The sequence below is a fragment of the Centropristis striata genome, chromosome 6 (genome assembly GCF_030273125.1).
Source record: "Centropristis striata isolate RG_2023a ecotype Rhode Island chromosome 6, C.striata_1.0, whole genome shotgun sequence".
Classification (NCBI taxonomy): domain Eukaryota; kingdom Metazoa; phylum Chordata; class Actinopteri; order Perciformes; family Serranidae; genus Centropristis; species Centropristis striata.
This window is the reverse complement of record NC_081522.1, coordinates 5023627-5041475: the sequence shown is the minus strand read 5'-3', so window position 1 is coordinate 5041475 and position 17849 is coordinate 5023627. Positions and strand designations below refer to the sequence as shown.

The 17849-nt window shown below is 40.8% G+C and overlaps 1 protein-coding gene across 1 annotated transcript in view; it reads left to right on the top strand.

Annotated features, from left to right (window-relative positions):
• Positions 1-17849, top strand: part of itga11b (integrin, alpha 11b) — a 57238-nt gene that overhangs the window by 18560 nt on the left and 20829 nt on the right. Inside the window, exons 3-16 of the mRNA XM_059334822.1 lie at positions 1255-1364; positions 1911-2002; positions 2219-2333; positions 2926-3053; positions 4821-4969; positions 5074-5218; positions 5419-5584; positions 7323-7393; positions 10224-10368; positions 11469-11617; positions 12377-12520; positions 14355-14558; positions 14654-14784; positions 16227-16399. Coding sequence (XP_059190805.1) covers positions 1255-1364; positions 1911-2002; positions 2219-2333; positions 2926-3053; positions 4821-4969; positions 5074-5218; positions 5419-5584; positions 7323-7393; positions 10224-10368; positions 11469-11617; positions 12377-12520; positions 14355-14558; positions 14654-14784; positions 16227-16399 — 1922 coding nt within the window. The remainder of the gene's footprint in view (positions 1-1254; positions 1365-1910; positions 2003-2218; positions 2334-2925; positions 3054-4820; positions 4970-5073; positions 5219-5418; positions 5585-7322; positions 7394-10223; positions 10369-11468; positions 11618-12376; positions 12521-14354; positions 14559-14653; positions 14785-16226; positions 16400-17849) is intronic.

Here is a 17849-nt window from a genome sequence, read left to right as displayed (position 1 = left end):
GTGCACAAGTGGAAGGTTAATCACCACCAAAGTAGCTAATGTACATTAAAGGCTTCTTTATTTCCAGAATATGAAATTAAATCAGACAATTTATTAGGTTTCTGTGAATATTTGAAGACCTGCATATGTTTAATGGATTACTATTCCAGAAATCTCTTTTGAGTATCAATTTTAAGCTTGAGAAGTGCTCTGAAAAGTTTCTCAGCTTGGATTCACATAAGTTACAATACATTTCAATGACTCAGAGTTTCAATGACAGAGAAAGCAGGAATGTCTCGATCGTGTAGCATGTTGGACTGGATTTTTTGAGGGATTTTTTTGCCTTTATTATATATTACAGCTGTAGATAGACAGGAAAGAGGGAGAGAGAGAACATGACATGCCACCAGTGGAAATCTAATGAAAGCTAAGTACGCAGCCTTTGTACAGGTAGCACTCACACGACCAGGTTAGCTACCAGGGTGCCCCAAGCATTCGACTTTTAATAGATTAATCTGCATATTATTCCAATAAAAACAGTATAAGAATAGTGGCATTCACAATTTTCACTTCCTGATATAAAACAGAAAAACAGCAAATACTCAAACAAATTAAAAAAGCTAGATTCTGCGAAGGTTACCTGCTCTACAATTTCCCAAAATTAGGCACTTAATATGACTGTTTTGGATATAAACACTGGATATGAACATGTAAAGAAGAAGAAGAAAAGACGAGAAATTTTGCAGTGTGTTTTAATTCTCAATACAAAGATACTTTAAGACTTATTGAACTGGACTAAGAAATAGATTTTAAAAAGTCTTTACAACATGGCAACAATGAGATGGTAAGATCTGAGGTTTAAGATTAAGCAGTGTTTGTGAATCATGGTTGGTACTTTGTGTTTCACTGATTAAGAACTGCAGCATTGAAAATTGACGTTTGACATAAATTGTGACCACAGAAACATCCTTTATGATCATAGACTTTCTATCACTTTATCACTCAGTATGCACAAAGCATGATTGTTTATTTTGTGTGCTGTCTTCGGGGAACTACATCAAACACAAATTCCCATTAAATGTAAATTACAGATTGAGCACCAGACTGATAGTTAAAGTGCATTTCCTCTTAAGTCACCATCTGGCAGGTTCATCTGAGGACCAGCAGGGTTTCTTAGTGTGGGTCTCACAGGGGCAAACCCATCACTGTTTGTTGCTTCCTGCATTGTCTCTCAGCCCCAGGTAAATGTATATATGTGTGTGTGTGTGCTTCCAGGTTGCTGGTTGGAGCTCCCTTTGAATCCACAGGGAAGCAGCAGACTGGTGATGTGTTCAGATGTCCGCTGGACACCAGGAAGTCTGCAAACTGCACCAGACTGAACCTGGGTGAGCAACATGCAGATGTATTACATGTTCATCAGAATTACAGTACTGCAGTGAAACGTGCTTACAGCTGCAAACTGAAGCATTGGAAATTTTGTTTTAATCCCATTTCTAATTGTCATGCTGCTGCTGTCTTCATGTAAATGTGCAAGAAGTACTCAGATCCTTTGATTATGTCAAAATAGAAAAATCAAAAGTAAAAGTGCTGCATTCACACCCTACTCAAGGAAAAGTAAAATTTTACCTCCAAAATGTACTTCAGACTTCCATAAAAGTTGCACGAGGAAAGGTATATTTCAGAGTGGTACATTTTGGAGTCCTAAAGGTCCTTAAAGAGTTCTATTATAAGTATTTTTCTAATCTTATGAGCGCAAGACTATATTTTTGCCCAAATTTATCTTATGCACAAATAACAATAAACAACTGGGTCTGCAGGGCTTTCTTGTTAGTTATGTTTGAGGACAACTTCTTTCTTAAGATTATTTACATATGATTTACATATGCTGACTGTAAATTCACTGTGTAAAGTTTACTGATGTTTTGAATCAGGGAAACTTTCTCTGGACTACGTGTCTGAGAGGAAGGACAACATGAGGCTGGGAATGACGCTGACCTCCAACCCAAAAGACAACAGCTTCGTGGTGAGTCACATGACACAAAACATACAGAGAAATTATACAAACTCTGATGTATTTAGTCATACGTTTATTTATACATGGGGATTGGAGTTCCTGCAGACAGAATCATCTACATTTTAAAAAATCCAAATGATGTTCATGATAAATACATTTGACCTACAGTATGTACACATACTAACATTGGTCTTTGTGTCCCTGCTGTGTGTGATGTGTCCTCAGACCTGTGGTCCGCTCTGGTCTCATGAATGTGGAAGCTCCCTGTACAGCACAGGAATCTGCTCCAAAGTCGGCCGAAACTTCAGACTGTCCCACACCATCGCACCGGCCCTGCAGAGTAATCAATGCACATCCATCCACCCATTTATCCACTGTCAACCCATCCATCCATCCATCCATCCATCCATTTATTCACTGTCAATCCATCCATCCATCCATTTATCCACTGTCAACCCATCCATCCATCCATCCATCCATCCATCCATCCATTTATCCACTGTCAACCCATCCATCCATCCATCCATCCATCCATCCATTTATCCACTGTCAACCCATCCATCCATCCATCCATTTATCCACTGTCAACCCATCCATCCATCCATCCATTTATCCACTGTCAACCCATCCATCCATCCATCCATCCATCCATCCATCCATCCATCCATCCATCCATCCATCCATTTATTCACTGTCAATCCATCCATCCATCCATCCATTTATTCACTGTCAATCCATCCATCCATCCATCCAATCCATCCATCCATCCATCCATCCATCCATCCATCCATCCATCCATTTATCCACTGTCAACCCATCCATCCATCCATCCATCCATCCATCCATCCATCCATCCATCCATTTTAAGTCAACCCACCTATCCATCAACTTATTTAACAAGAGTTTTTATTTTATTTTATTTCATCTTGCAGGGTGTGAGACGTTGATGGACATTGTGATTGTTCTGGATGGTTCTAACTCCATCTACCCATGGTACGAGGTCCAGGACTTCCTCATCACCATCCTGCAGAAGTTCTACATCGGCCCAGGTCAGACACAGGTCGGTTTCATGAATTTTAAAAAACATTGCACAAAAAAAAAACACCTAAAACTTATTTCTCAGGGTTTTTTTCCCTCTTCAAGGTCATATTTTATTTGTCTAAAATATCTCAGTATGTTTTCATATCATGAACATTGCAAAGTATTTTTATCAACCTACTTGAATTTGTTGTGCATTTCATTTATTAATTGTTATTGTTCAATAGTGTTTTTAACTTTAAAACAGCGGTTTAAGGTCCTGATCTAAATGCTGTGTCAAAGGCTTTTCCACTCATTCATTTTAAGGGAATACTTGGAATTCTTTGGCAAGATACAAACAAACTCTGTTACTGGCAGCTTTCAGCCCTGAAAAAATGCTAGTTGTTGTTAGAATTTCATTCACAACAGTAAAAATTCAACAGAAGCTCTGGCTGCCAAGGAGGACGAAGGTCATGTCTTTTGTGTTTTCCCATTTTCTGTTACAGCCGCTGATCTATTGACCCCATTAAAGCCAGGCCGCACATGGCAACACACAAGTTTTGTTTCCCTTTAAGCACCATTTGTTCAGGAGCCGGTTACACAACAGAAGATTGACTAGAACATGCTGCTGTACAGTCATGGTGCTCATTAGAACCATTAGAACCTCCTCAGAATTGTGCAGCTAAAATGGCTATACATCTACATTAAAAATTTTTTTGGGTAAAAACAATGAAAAGATATGTTCCTGGTGGGTGTTGGCCTCCGTCAGGGTTGCCCCTTGTCTCCGATTCTGTTTGTGGTCTTCATGGACAGGATCTCAAGGCGCTGCCAGGGGGAGGAAGGGATCCGGTTTGGTGACCTTAAAATTGCATCTCTGCTTTTTGTAGATGATGTGGTTCTTTTGGCTTCATCAGACCGGGACCTCCAGCACTCATTGGGGTGGTTTGCAGCCGATTGCGAAGCGGTAGGGATGAGAGTCAGCACCTCTCCATGGCTCTCTGCCGGAAAACGGTGGACTGCCCCCCAAGTGAAGGAGTTCAAGTATCTTGGGGTCTTGTTCAGCAGTGAGGCTAGAACGGAGCGTGAGATGGACAGGCGGTTTGGTGCAGCATCAGCAGTGATGCGGGCGTTGTACCGGACCGTCGTGGTGAAGAAGGAGCTGAGCCGGAAGGCAAAGCTCTCGATTTACCGGTCCATCTATGTTCCAACCCTCACCTCTGGTCATGAGCTTTGGGTAGTGACCGAAAGAGCGAGATCGTGGATACAATTGGCTGAAATGAGCTTCCTCCGTAGGGTGGCTGGGCTCAGCCTTAGAGATAGGGTGAGGAGCTCAGACATCCGGAGGGAGCTCGAAGTAGAGCCGCTACCAGGGGCATCTGGTAAGGATCCTCCCGGGCGCCTCCCGTTAGAGGTGTTCCACGCACGTCCAACTGGTAGGAGGTCCCGGGGAAGACCCAGAACATGGTGGAGGGATTATATCTCTCGCCTGGCCTGGGAACGCCTCGGGGTCCCCCAGGAGGAGCTGGACGTTGTGGCTGGGGAGAGGGACGTCTGGAATGCCCTGCTTAACTTGCTGCCCCCGCGACCCGGCCCCGGATAAGCAGAGGAAAATGGATGGATGGATGGATGGACAATGAAAAGATCTTGGCCAGAAGAGGAAATGAAAAAATACTGACAAGCTCTTTAGCAAAGATTTCAACCAGATAACATAAAAAGTAAAAAGTCTCTAAGTAGGTGTTAGGCCTGTAGTTGTGTCGTGAGTCCTTCAGGGTTCAGGTTTGGACTGAGCTGTGGTGTGTTTTGGCTGCAGGTGGGTGTGGTTCAGTATGGCTCCACGGTGGTCCATGAGTTTGGTCTGGGTGAGTACCAGACGGTGGAGGAGGTGGTGGAGGCCGCCAGGGGCATCGACCAGCGTGGCGGCGAGGAGACAAGGACAGCTCTGGGCATCAACGTGGCGCGGTACGACACAAAATGATATCCCTCCTGAACGAAGAACCCCACACAGGTTCACCCACAAACCAGCTTCACTCATTAACAGGCCGTCACTTTTCTCTGCTGTGCAGGTCAGAGGCATTCAAGCGTGGCGGTCGACCGGGCGCTCAGAAGGTGATGATCGTGATCACAGACGGAGAGTCTCATGACAGTCCACAGCTAGTGGAAGCCGTCGGAGACAGTGAGAAAGACAACGTCACCATGTACGCCATCGCTGTGAGTCTGTTGCTCTTTATCTCCAAACCCCAAATACCCTGCTGACCCAGGTTCAGGTCCTGATTCAACTCTGTTTCTGAGAACTTTGACATCGCTCCTTTTAATTCTTTCCCATGTTTCTTCTAGCATGTGCACCCTGTTGTTTTCTGTCTCTGAACTGTAAGAACTCCGTCCTGAGTGTTTCCTTTGCATTTATACAGGTTCTGGGTTACTACAACCGTCGAGGAATCAATCCTGAAGCCTTTCTGAAGGAAATCAAGTTCATTGCTAGTGACCCGGATGAGAAACACTTCTTTAACGTGTCAGACGAGTCGGCGCTGAAGGACATCGTGGACGCGCTGGGAGAGAGAATTTTCTCTCTGGAAGGTCAGCACTCACTGCATGTGTATTCCTTGTTGATTGGTCGAATGTCAGAATGTCAGCTTGAATGACTATTGAAATACATACATCAGGTTTTTGTTTTTGCAAACCAAAGATAATGTCAAATATCTACATTTTTAAACTATGGCTGCAACTCGTTCTTATTGTGACATGTGACTACCGTCACTTAAGATTGCTTTGGTTAGTGTTTGGCATCAAAACCATTAGTTTTAAGGTTAGGTAAAAATAGCAGGTTTAGGCTTAAAAAAAGTTTCTTCCAGACATAATGTTCAAACAACAGGACACAAAATCACTATTTCCAATGAAGAGTATTTATACTATATAAAATATATCTCGTTGATACAAAATTAGAAAAAAATCAAAGATAACTTTTTTTAGGATCACTTAAGATTAATCATACATAAATATGCTGGCATCTTCAATAGGTGACAATTCAAAGAGCTGGCTATTTTGGAAAATTGGTGTATTTTAAGAGAGAAGCAGTTTTATAAACAGACGATATACTACCTGCTCCTAGCCTGGGTATACCCATACTGCCTTGCGCGCTCAAATTTAATTTCGAACCTCCATCCAGTCTGGCAACCAGAGCCGTTTCTTAGCCCTGTTTTAGGGATCCAATCACAGAGCGGGGAGGGACGGCAAGACGATGACGCGTACTACTCGGCACTTGGAAGCTTGTAGTTTTCTTACGGATCCAACATGGCTGCTGCAGACGCGAAACTCTCTTTGGCTGTAGATGGTGTTTTAAATAGTTTAGAGCGAAAGTTGAAAGGCGAAAGGTCTCTGGGGGCTCCGCTGTCCCCCGGCTCGTAGCCAGATCACTGGTGGCGGGGCTATTAGCGGCGCTAATCACCGGTGCTACCGCAACGGCGGTGATCTGGCTACGAGCCGGGGGACAGCGGAGCCCCCAGAGACCCGCAGCAGCTTGTTTATTGCCCATAAAATCAGTGGATGTGTGTGGCTGAAGGACATGAGGGGGAATAAAGCGTGAAAATAAATAATCTTGCAGAAAGCGAGAACTGGAGAAGCAAAGCAGCAAGCAACACTCTCTCACAGACACACACACAACAAACATCCATTTCTGTAGCTCTACTACGTCATCTGGTATAACTGATCTGATTGGCTAAGAGCTACCTACAGACGCTTTTGATAGACATTCTAAGCGTCCAATAAACGGCTCCGGAGGATCGTAAACCACACCTCCTCTACGGAGGCTACGTGTTAGCCAGGCTAACTTGCTCCTACGGTGCGCTCAAAATAGGCAAAGGACTCTCGCTGTCTCCCTATTGGCCAGTGAAACACATTGTTATAAGCGCAGGGGAGGGAGGGACATCTTCAGTCTGAGCAGATACCTCAAGCTGAGAGGATGGGCTTGTTCTGTGTGCGAATACAAAAGTTTTGAGAGCGCAGACTTTAGATTTGAACGCGCACAGGACATATTTGAGTGTGAGTGAAATGTTTGTGTCCAAGAAGAAGAAATGTGAGCACAAGCATGTGATTTTTGAGTTCAAGCTAATATTTTGAAAGAAAGCAGCAGAAATCTGCAAGCACAAAATGTGAGCATGAGGGGAATAAAATCATGCTCTCAAACTAAAAATCTATGCTCTTGAATAAAGACAGGATAATTCTTCCATACACTACTAGCACCATGTGTGATGCTTAAAAGAGTTTTTTTTAAGTGTGAAAGTAACATGATGATGTCTTCTGTGTTTCTGTTCTGCAGGAACCAGCACTCAAGGCCGAGGGTTTGGTCTGCAGATGGCTCAGGCTGGTTTCTCCTCACATTTAGTCAAAGTGAGTAGCTCACCTGCACTAAGTTTCTCTGTTTGGAGGTTTTTAGTTGACAGAATTCTCTAATAATTGATCATGTTTTATTTCCAAAGATATATCCATACTGGATAAAGAATCACTGTCATTTTTCCACAAATTGTCACTGGATAACAATCTATACTTTAATTTTGTAGAATTTAGGGACTTGGCAGGTTTAAGTTTCTTCTCTATGTTTCTGACTATCACAGAGTTTCCTCCAGCTCTAGCATGAGCCAATACAATCAGGAGGCAGGGGCAGAGTTATGTGTTTTATTCTATTCATTCCAACAGAAACAAAAGGATCAAACTCTCAACTATTGGTATCCTCAAATATTAAGTGCTGGTTTGGTTCTGGGGCTGACAGAAGTCTGAAGCTGCAGAATAAGAACCTTCTAGAAATATTTCTGTTGTTTCTCATCCAGGGAAAAATCGAATTCCAACGTCAGGGAGTGAAAATGGTGTCGTGGAAACTTTCTTTGTGTAACACAGAGCAGATGGTTTTCCTGAATGTAAAGCTGCCAACAAAACACTCTCACACACACACACACACACACACACACACATTAATACATGCAGGAACACATGGGAGATCAGATTTAGCCTCACACATGCACAGAGATGATTGCGTGCATTAATAATGATGCACACGATCACATAAACAGACAAATATTCAAAGTGTTTCCTGCTATTCAGAATTAAAAAGTACAAATGTGGAATCAGGTGGAAGTCAGACTGATGTGGAAAACAGACGACGCAGAATCGTCTCTGACCGAGTCATCAGGCAGGAAAACTATCCTCCTCTCCGTCCTACAGGATTACAACAGCAGCCCTTTGACATTTAACAGTGAATCTGCAGATCCAGAGTCAGTTCTTTTGCAGACGAGATGCTTTGTGGCGCTGCCGTCGCCAAGGATTGGGTCATTCACTGTGGTCCTTGAGTCACTCGCCCGTAGAGACTATGACTCAACGCTTTAATAACTTTCATATCTGGACTTTACAAGCGCCAGAGTTCATCTGAGTATGTGACTGACTGAGTGCGCACACGTGTTCTGTAGATGATTGGGGGCGAAATTCAAGCTGCTGATGGCTGAGTTCAGCTTTCTTTAAATTTAAAGCATTTAAAGGAACAGTTTCACAGTTTTGGAAAATAAACATATTTGCTTTCTTGCCGTAGGGACTTTGGCTAAGCTAATCAGCTGCTAGTTGCATCTATCTTTTCATCCATGCACTTCCAAAAATGTTTTATTATTCATTTTAGATCTGACCTGACTTAGCTGTTCTCCTCAAAGAGTGAGAGAAACAGTTTTATTTTATGATGACTTATTTCATAACTTGAAACACATGCATTTCTGAACTAATAAAGCAACTTTTAAGCAAAGAATAATAGAAACAAGTCCAAGAATTAGGAGAAGGAATCTATAAAGTCAGTAGAGTAGGGAATGGGTGAGTGACAATGTGCTGCAGGGTTGTTTTGCCATTAAATCAAAGAAATGGAAGCCAAAAGACACAACTCAGAGACGTGTGATGGGGAGAACTGCCACCAGTAACTGCTGCTGCTCCGGCTTTTTGCATGTGGCACACCGGGCCCAGGTGTGTCTCATGCTGCTGCCTACTCACCAATCAGATCTGCAGCTACAGAGAGAGAGAACACAGCAAAAATTAACCACATTTCATTTGTCCATATAAGTGGAAACTTTGATTCTGACTTGACACCAGTGACTGAAGTTTAAAGACCTGAAATTCTGAATCCCCAGAGCAGAACATTTAACAGTGAACGTGTCCAGCGATAAATCCATTAAGTTTGCAGCCAACAGCAGCTTCCAATTAAATTAAATGATTCAGTGCTAAGCCTACTCCTAATCACTAGACTGCTTTTTGATGCAAACTGACTCGTTTATGACCTGAGATTTGTTGGAAGTTGATTTTTGGATCTGCAGTGTGGTGCAAGATGATCCAGTTTTCATCACTTTTTCATATATTTCGCTTTCATTTCACTATAATTACCTATTACAGATTAGGATTACTTAATACTGAATTACTCTCTTGACAAACTCTTATCTCTCCAATTTGTTTTATAATTTATGGAATTATATACCTAGGAAACCAAAGGGATTATCTGAAAATACATCTCTCAGAGCTAAAAACAACGTTGATATTGACATGACAGGATACATTATAATTGAATAAATTAACAATATAAAAAATAGCTAAACTTGGCTCCACTTATACTGGCCACAACAGCAAAAGACCAATATAAATATGATAAAACACTAACATTTTTCTGCATATTGAGGACTGTTACTTGTTATAATTTGAGCTGATAATACTTTCCCATTTGAAGGCAGATCTTGCACTTGTAATAAAGTATTTTCACAATGTGGCACTGGCACTTTTACTTGGAAAAAGGATATGCACCACTGTCCTCTGAGTGGAGATATAATGGTACAATAAATGTATTATAAAAATGTTTAAATGGCCCTAATAGGTTACATTCTTATCATAAAGTCAACCAAGTGTTTATGATGCTCAGAAAAAAAATCTCAGTTCTCAGATGGTAAATCCACTCATGCACTGTGTAGCTGGAACATTTCTACGTCCTGTTACTCAAGCTGCACAATGGGAAAAACATTTCCAGCCAGCATACGGGAAAATAGAAGTACCGAAGCACCGATGGACTCATTTCATGATAAACACATTGCAGGTTTAAATGAGATTTCATCCTGTGCTCTGAATTCCTCTCACTTTATATAAATGTGGGACATTATTCTTGCTGTTTTTTAGTGATCTCTATTAAAAACCCATGTTCTCTCTGCAGGACGGCGTTCTGCTCGGGGCTGTGGGCGCCTACGACTGGAACGGTGCCGTGCTGAAAGAGACCAAACACGGGAAAGTTGTTCCACCGAAATCCTCCTATAAGGACGAGTTTCCAGACGAGCTAAAGAACCACGGGGCCTATCTGGGTAATGAACCTGCACTATACAATCTCTATTCTAATATATTTGTCTGTTTTCACAAGTAAAACAGATGATAGAATTTTTAGCTCTTGTTTGAGCTTTGGTGGCAGCAGTAATTTAGTGGAAACATCTGAGAGGCTATTCAGACATTAAAATCAGAAAGGTTGGTCTACTTGTAAGCATGAGTTTGGCTTGCAAAAGCAACTGCAACGAGGGCAAAACATTGAAATGTTTCTTTTTTGTGCAGTGAAAGACAACTGGTAGCCTAAATTTTTTGAATTGAAAACACAGTTTACTCATCTAACCTCCATGATCATCGAGTCTGTTAACTATGATGGAAAGACATAACCCCTGAGAAACTCAACAAATGGCCACCTGACATTCCAGATACATGTGTGAAATGTATGGCTGAGAAAGGTACTTTAATTCATTGTGTATGGGAATGTCCTAAACTGGTAGATTTTTTGGAAAAAATTGTATTTTACTATTTGTATTTTAAAAGTTTATTTTAAACTTTGTATTTTAGGGATATACCCTGATTGCTTTTCTGTTAATTCTAAGTGTAAGACTCTGATCAACTTTGGCCTCCTGCAGGCCAGGAGGATGGTTGCATTATCTTGGAGAGAGACTCAAGTATCTTCTACACAATCTTGGATTAGAGAAATGGCAATGTGTGTTACATTAGAAAAGCTAACCTATGTAATTAGGGGTAAAGTGCAAGAATTTGAAGAGGTGTGGACACTCTTAATGGACTTTCTCAAGCAACAGTAGATTATATTTATCTGTAAGCATATTGAGTGTAGCAATTTTTTTAAATTAAAAAAAAATATATTATTATTTGTTGTAATTGTTATTTTATATTCACACACTTTTTTATTTTATTTTAATTTTTATTCATTTTTATTTTATTTATTTTTTGTGTATGTGTGTTCAGCGGGGTCTGCCTGCTTTTCATTATGTGGCTAGTGTGGTGAGTGTTGATGTGTTTTGTATGTTCTTATTGAAATTAATAAAAACATTGTTTAAAAAAAACTATGATGGAAAGGAACAAAAGAATAGAAAATCTTGACTCTGCTGTTTTGTTTCTATGTCTTTTCTGATTCCAGGTTACTCGGTGGGTTCGCTCATTTCGTCTCGCGGCTCTCAGCTGTACGTGGCCGGAGCTCCGAGGTTCAATCACACTGGGAAGGTCATCATCTTCACCCTGAAGAACACCGGGAACCTGACCATCCTGCAGGCACTGCTGGGAGAGCAGGTCACACACACACACACACACACACACACACATTCTTGTATTCTATCTTTGTGAGGACCCTCATTGGAATAGTGAATTCCCTAGCAAGGTTTTAATAGTTTTGAATCTTTTATTAGTTTTACTTTTAATTTAGTTGTCAATTTTTGTGTTTCAAATTCAGTTAGTTTGAATTAGTTTTTAGAGTGAGTTTGCTAGTTTTAGTTTAGTATTTTTTTTTTTTTAAATGCTTTAGTTTTAGTTTTTATTAGTTTTATTTGTTTGTAATGGGGTATTTGTTGGGTGGGAGATTAAAAGAGATCACAGTAAATTTTGCCAAAGTCTGCACAAAATGTGAGAGCCAACAGCTTCATATGTTCATAGTTACAACTAGACGTGATTAGATGTGACTGGTCTACGTGACACATGGTCCAGGGTCGGACAACATTGTGTTCTGCAGATGGTGGCCGCTTTAAATATAGAAAAGAAAAATAATAAACCAATATTCAAGTCTTGTTTAAAGAGGTATACCAGCACACATCTAAGGGTGATGCAAACACTTCACCTGTTGAATTTGCAGCGATTGTGTCATGCTGCACACTTTGGCATGATTAGTTTTCATTGTTTTTTGTGAAGTATTGGTATTTCAGCTTCAAATTATGACAGGAAAATGTCATCTCTATTGTATTTACTGCTCAACTTTACAGTACAGTGTACAATATACATACATATAATGTGTGTATGTTACTATATTTTCTAACTGATTGTTTTTTTCTTTTTCAGATCGGCTCATATTTCGGCAGCGTGTTGTTATCGATGGACGTAGACAGCGACGGACATACGGACGTCCTGGTAGTGGCAGCTCCCATGTTTTACAGCCAGGGCTGGGAGAGAGGGAAGGTCTATATCTACACTGTCACACCACAGGTATATACTGTCATAACCCGGCTCCTAATCCGATGCAATCCAATCCCCCTTTATTTGTATAGCACATTTAAACAACACAAACGTCTCTGAAGTGCTGTACATAAAATCAACAATAAAACAAACAATTCCATATAGCAATCAGCAATAAATAATAAGTGTATAAATCTAAAATGATGCCATAAATAAAACAATACAATCAAACAGATAAACATAGTAAAATAAAATAAAAGACGTAGTCAAAAGTAGTAAAATAAATAAAAGAAATAAAAGACACAGAGGACCAAAAAACTCACTCAGTGTTAAAAAGCCAAGGAATAAAAATGGCCATGACAAATACAGAACAGGACACAAAGGATGTCTAGAAATGAATACATTTATTAAATTAACTTAAACAACCAAGGTGATAAGTACAAATGTGAAGTGTGTAAGTCAGTAACAACAGTAATGTAAATGTGGATGTGTGAGCAATATGAAGTGGAAATGTTGTAAAGTGGAAACAAAGCAGAAACCAAACAAAGAGAAAGTGCTGCTGGCGGGATGCAGCCCAGCGAGCGAGAGCAGCGTTGAAACAGGGTTTTTATCCTTTTAGGAGCGCCTGAACCAGGTGCTCCAAATCAGCAATCTGCTGATGGTACCTTCAAGGACACATAGGAGAAACAATAACTGGTCAACCACATCAGCACATCAACACTAGACGGGGACCGTCACCACCCCCCCTTAAAAGTCGGTGTCCCACAAGGATCACCGGCATACCATCACCATACCACGCAGATACAAAAACAAAACAAAAATTCAACAAAATCAAATGAAAATACATGACCTTTATGCTGGATTCTTCAACTGTAACCTCCCCCCGCCTATCGTCAGCAACCCCGGTACCTGAAAAGAAAATTAAGAAGATAGGCGCAGCAGGAACAGATGAACAACAGTACAAAAGGCCATATCAATATGGAAAATAGCACCAATAACAATTCACTGCAGAGGAGCACGAGACAGTGCATCTGCAATGACATTCTCTGTTCCTTTTATATGTCTAATGTCCAGGTCGTACATACACACAGGTGCAACATGACGTGTACTGCCATACAGTGGTGGTTCTAGACCAGTTCTACTGTGGGGGCCAAGCAGGGGCCAGTGTTTAATCAGAGGGGCACATTAAAAAAACGGCAAAGATGATATTTAAGCATTCATAAACCTTTGTTTTAGCGTATTTAAAACTCATTTAAGTATTTTTGGAAAATACAAATACATTGATTGAAACAATGAGACTCACCAACAATAACATAAATAATAACAATATTTTTGGCATTTCTCATTTTTGTGACTAAGTACTTTTTATTTCATTTTGAAAGTGCGATACAGTGAGAATTATCTTTTTTATTTTTTATTTACACAAGCTTTTATTGCAAAATTAAACTATAATACAATGGACACATTCTGGGTTCCTTATGTGTACATTGAGATGTTGTTTGAACAAAAAATAGGTAAGAATTGTTCCGTCGTTCATCGTTATAAATTGATCGTTTTATTATTAATTTGACACAGGGGCCACAGCAGGGTCCATGGGCTTCTTCACAGGGGCAGTGGCCCCTGTAGGCCCCTGTGTAGAACCGCCACTGCTGCCATACAGTTGATGCTCACACTGTGTTCAGCTACTTAGAGCTTCACTCTCATTGGCTGTTTGCAGAATCATTTAGAAGTGGATGTTTAGAGCAGAAGAAGCAAAACCACATGTAGTTATTACAGTCACAACAAACAAAACACAACGTTGTTTGGACTGGACTCTGCAGCATGCTGTTAAAACACACAACTCATCTAAACGTTCTCCCTCCAGACGACATTCATCCTGCAGGGGGCGCTGGAGGTTTCCGACCACTCTCAGAACTCCCGGCTGGGCTCAGCGTTGGCGCAGATACCCGACATGAACGGGGACGGGTTCAGGGAGCTGGTGGTGGGAGCACCGCTGGAGGATGATCACCAGGGGGCGGTCTATGTATTTTATGGCCAAGGCAAAACCATCAAATACCAGTACAGACAGGTAACAGAAGCTGAACCTGTTCAGCCAACAGAGGGAATCTGAAGAAGAAGATGTAACACAGATAATCACTGTGGCGATTCTCTCTCTCTCTGCAGCGTCTGTCTGCAGCCGGTTTTTCTGCAGGTTTGCAGTATTTCGGTCAAAGTCTTCACGGTGTTCTGGACGTCAACGGAGACGGACTCGTCGACCTGGCAGTGGGAGCACTGGGAGCTGCTGTCATTATCTGGTCAGACCATCACACACACAAGCAAACCTGTCTGATAGCCATGCTATTGTTGACATCATAGAATGTATTACTTAGATCTTTGTAGTTGCAAATGTAATAGATAATTAAAGTTAAGCTTCATCAATTATATGTATGCACGTTATCCATTTTTCAGAATACATGCACTGTATATGGCCTATATTCATATATTTTCGACTGCTTAGGAAGTGAGTTGGAAATTACATAAATACATGGCCAAAATGATCATATCTATTTGATCAAATTATCATCTAGGGATATTCTCAAGAGCTTTAAATGATTCCTTGACCCAGAAAATGTATTTTTTGACACCAAGATTGATCTTTTAAGTGGCTTGGGAGATATACTGGTTCTCATAGACTTTATATGGGTGCCATATTCGTTCTGGAATCTTGATGAAGTGGCTCCTACCAAAAATTGAAACCTATGGTGATAGAGAGCATGTGGAAAAAATTTGGTGCTTTTGTCCGGCGTGTCCCCTTTTTTTCGCTAAGCCGCCTGACTATATATAAAGATGGAAGACGCAGCTCCACTTCCCCTCTGCTCATTTGGTGCCAAAGTCCGGGCGGTTAGTGATGAGTGGTTGGTGGAGCTGCTGTATCGAGGTCCCGCCCATACACCCACCTGACCAATCGCGGTCAATGATGAAGTCCCACCCTCTATTATAGCATCACATAACTGATTAAAACAACATGGTCTCACAGGAATCTGTGAAATAGCCACGGATTTGCTTTACTCAAGATCTGTGGAAAAGTTAATGACAGTCATATCCCGTGGCTATTCCAACATACAAAGTGATTATGTACATTCACTGAGTGAATATTTAGAAAATAAAACATATGTTTCTCACTAGAAATGTAATCAAAATCCATTTTTATGCAGAAACTAAGTCAAAATATTGATTTGAGAACTTTCCGCCATGTTTTTTGTTCTGACCGCCGGAACCTTGAAAGTCACGTGACTTGGAACAAACCAATTGGAAAAAATATCCATGGAATAGCCACGGGATATGACTGTCATTAACTTGCATTGTAGCAAAATCCGTGTCAGTTTCACGGAAATTTGAGTGATTCCGTGGTTTGATTAAAACCAGTCCTCATCCGTAAAATGAAGACTTGCAGCATAAGAACTACCTAAAAAATATGTGTTTCTACAGATATTGAAGGTCCCTAGCGGTTAAATCCTAATAACCCATGCACGATCTTCTGACTTTAAGTGACTTCTCTTCAAACTCAACGATAACTACCACATGGCTAATCTGGTTAAGTTAACTTTAACCATAATCTAACCAAGCCAAGTCTTAAACCCACAATATAATGGTTGACCCTAATGGGGGACAGTTTCTGAGACTTCTCACAATGTAAGTACTGTCAGGAAGTACAAGCTCAACTCCCTGATGATGATGGTGTTCTTCCTCCCTCCAGGTCTCGTGGTGTCGTGCGGATCCAGGCCAAGCTGACGTTTGAGCCCGAGAAGGTCAACATCTTTAACAAAGACTGTCGGCGAGGAGGGAAGGATGTCACCTGCATGTCTGTTATCGTGTGTCTGAGTCTGGACTCCAGGACAAAGACCAGGACGAAGACCAGGACGGATGTTGGTAGGTGGAAGGCACACTTTGCACAAATTCTGCAGTTTAATTCTGCAGTTTGTCAGGTTGATGGATTTTTCGTTTTGTCGTTCTTGGAAGATTCCAGGATTTTTTCTATCTTTTCTTTTAGTCAAGCGTGTTTTGAGTATTCAATATTTTCTTCAGGCAGAGATAGGGCTGAATGAATCAAGCTCTGCTAGCTGTGTCAGCCAATATTTAAGGCAAAAAGTTTAGCTGTTTAACGTGTTCAAATCAGAGAATATCAGCATCGCCTACCAGTAGATAAATTCAGTTTAGTCCGTGTAAGAGCCATATTTACAACCTGGTCTCACAGGAATCCGTGAAATAGCCACGGATTTGCTTAACTCAAAATCCGTGGAATAGCCACGGAGTCACTCAAATTTCCGTGAAACTGACACGGATTTCGCTACAATGCAAGTTAATGACAGTCATTCACTGAGTGAATATTTAGAAAATAAAACATATATTTCTCGCTAGAAATGTGATCAAAATCCATTTTTATACACAAACTAAGTCCAAAAATTGATTTTTTTCACAAAAAATGAGAGAACTGTCCGCCATGTTTTTTGGTCTGACCGCCGGGACCTTAAAAGTCATGTGACTTGGAACAAACCAATAGGAAAAAAATATTAACTTGCATTGTAGCGAAATCCGTGTCAGTTTCACGGAAATTTGAGTGATTCCGTGGCTATTCCATGGATTTTGAGTTAAGCAAATCCGTGGCTATTTCACGGATTCCTTTGAGACCAGGTTCCATATTTATTACAGTTCACGTTTCTGGTGAGGCAATAAATAGACTTTATAATTCTGCAATCCAAAGAAATGCCTGCAGAATGATTATTAAAGCAACACACAGCATACAGTATCATAGTGACCTATGACATCAGCCAGGTCACTCCTCGTTAGCTTTAGTATTAGACTATAAGCTCCTACAGTGTGCATTAATAAACAGCAGAGAATAATGTTCCAAGACTGACTTGATGCCCAATGTGGTGTAGTGTAAATTTACTACCTGTCTGAGTGAGAAAAGTGGATTAAAGACCAAGTCTAAGTTCCTTTTAGTTTTCTTTATTATCAAACATCAGAATACACCGCCTAGGTACAGCGGTGGAGAACTTTGTCAATTTCAAGGCTGCTGAAAAAAAAAGGTGTCCCTCCAGTGGAGCGCATGTTCTCTCTGGCTTTTCTGTCTGTGTGTAAGATTATTTAATTTGAATGTTCCAGCCCATACGCAATGCATGTGCACGTTTTCCCGGGCACGAGCATGCTGCTAAGTCTACTGTTTAAACTTAAAAGGATACAATTTATACTTGTTTATATTCAAATTCCAACACCTCTACTGTCTGACAACTCCCAGATATTAAAATTCAATATTCTAATTTGAACCAGTTTTTACAGTTCTGTTCTGAACAAAAGGTCAGACTGTGGCTTCTCTTGT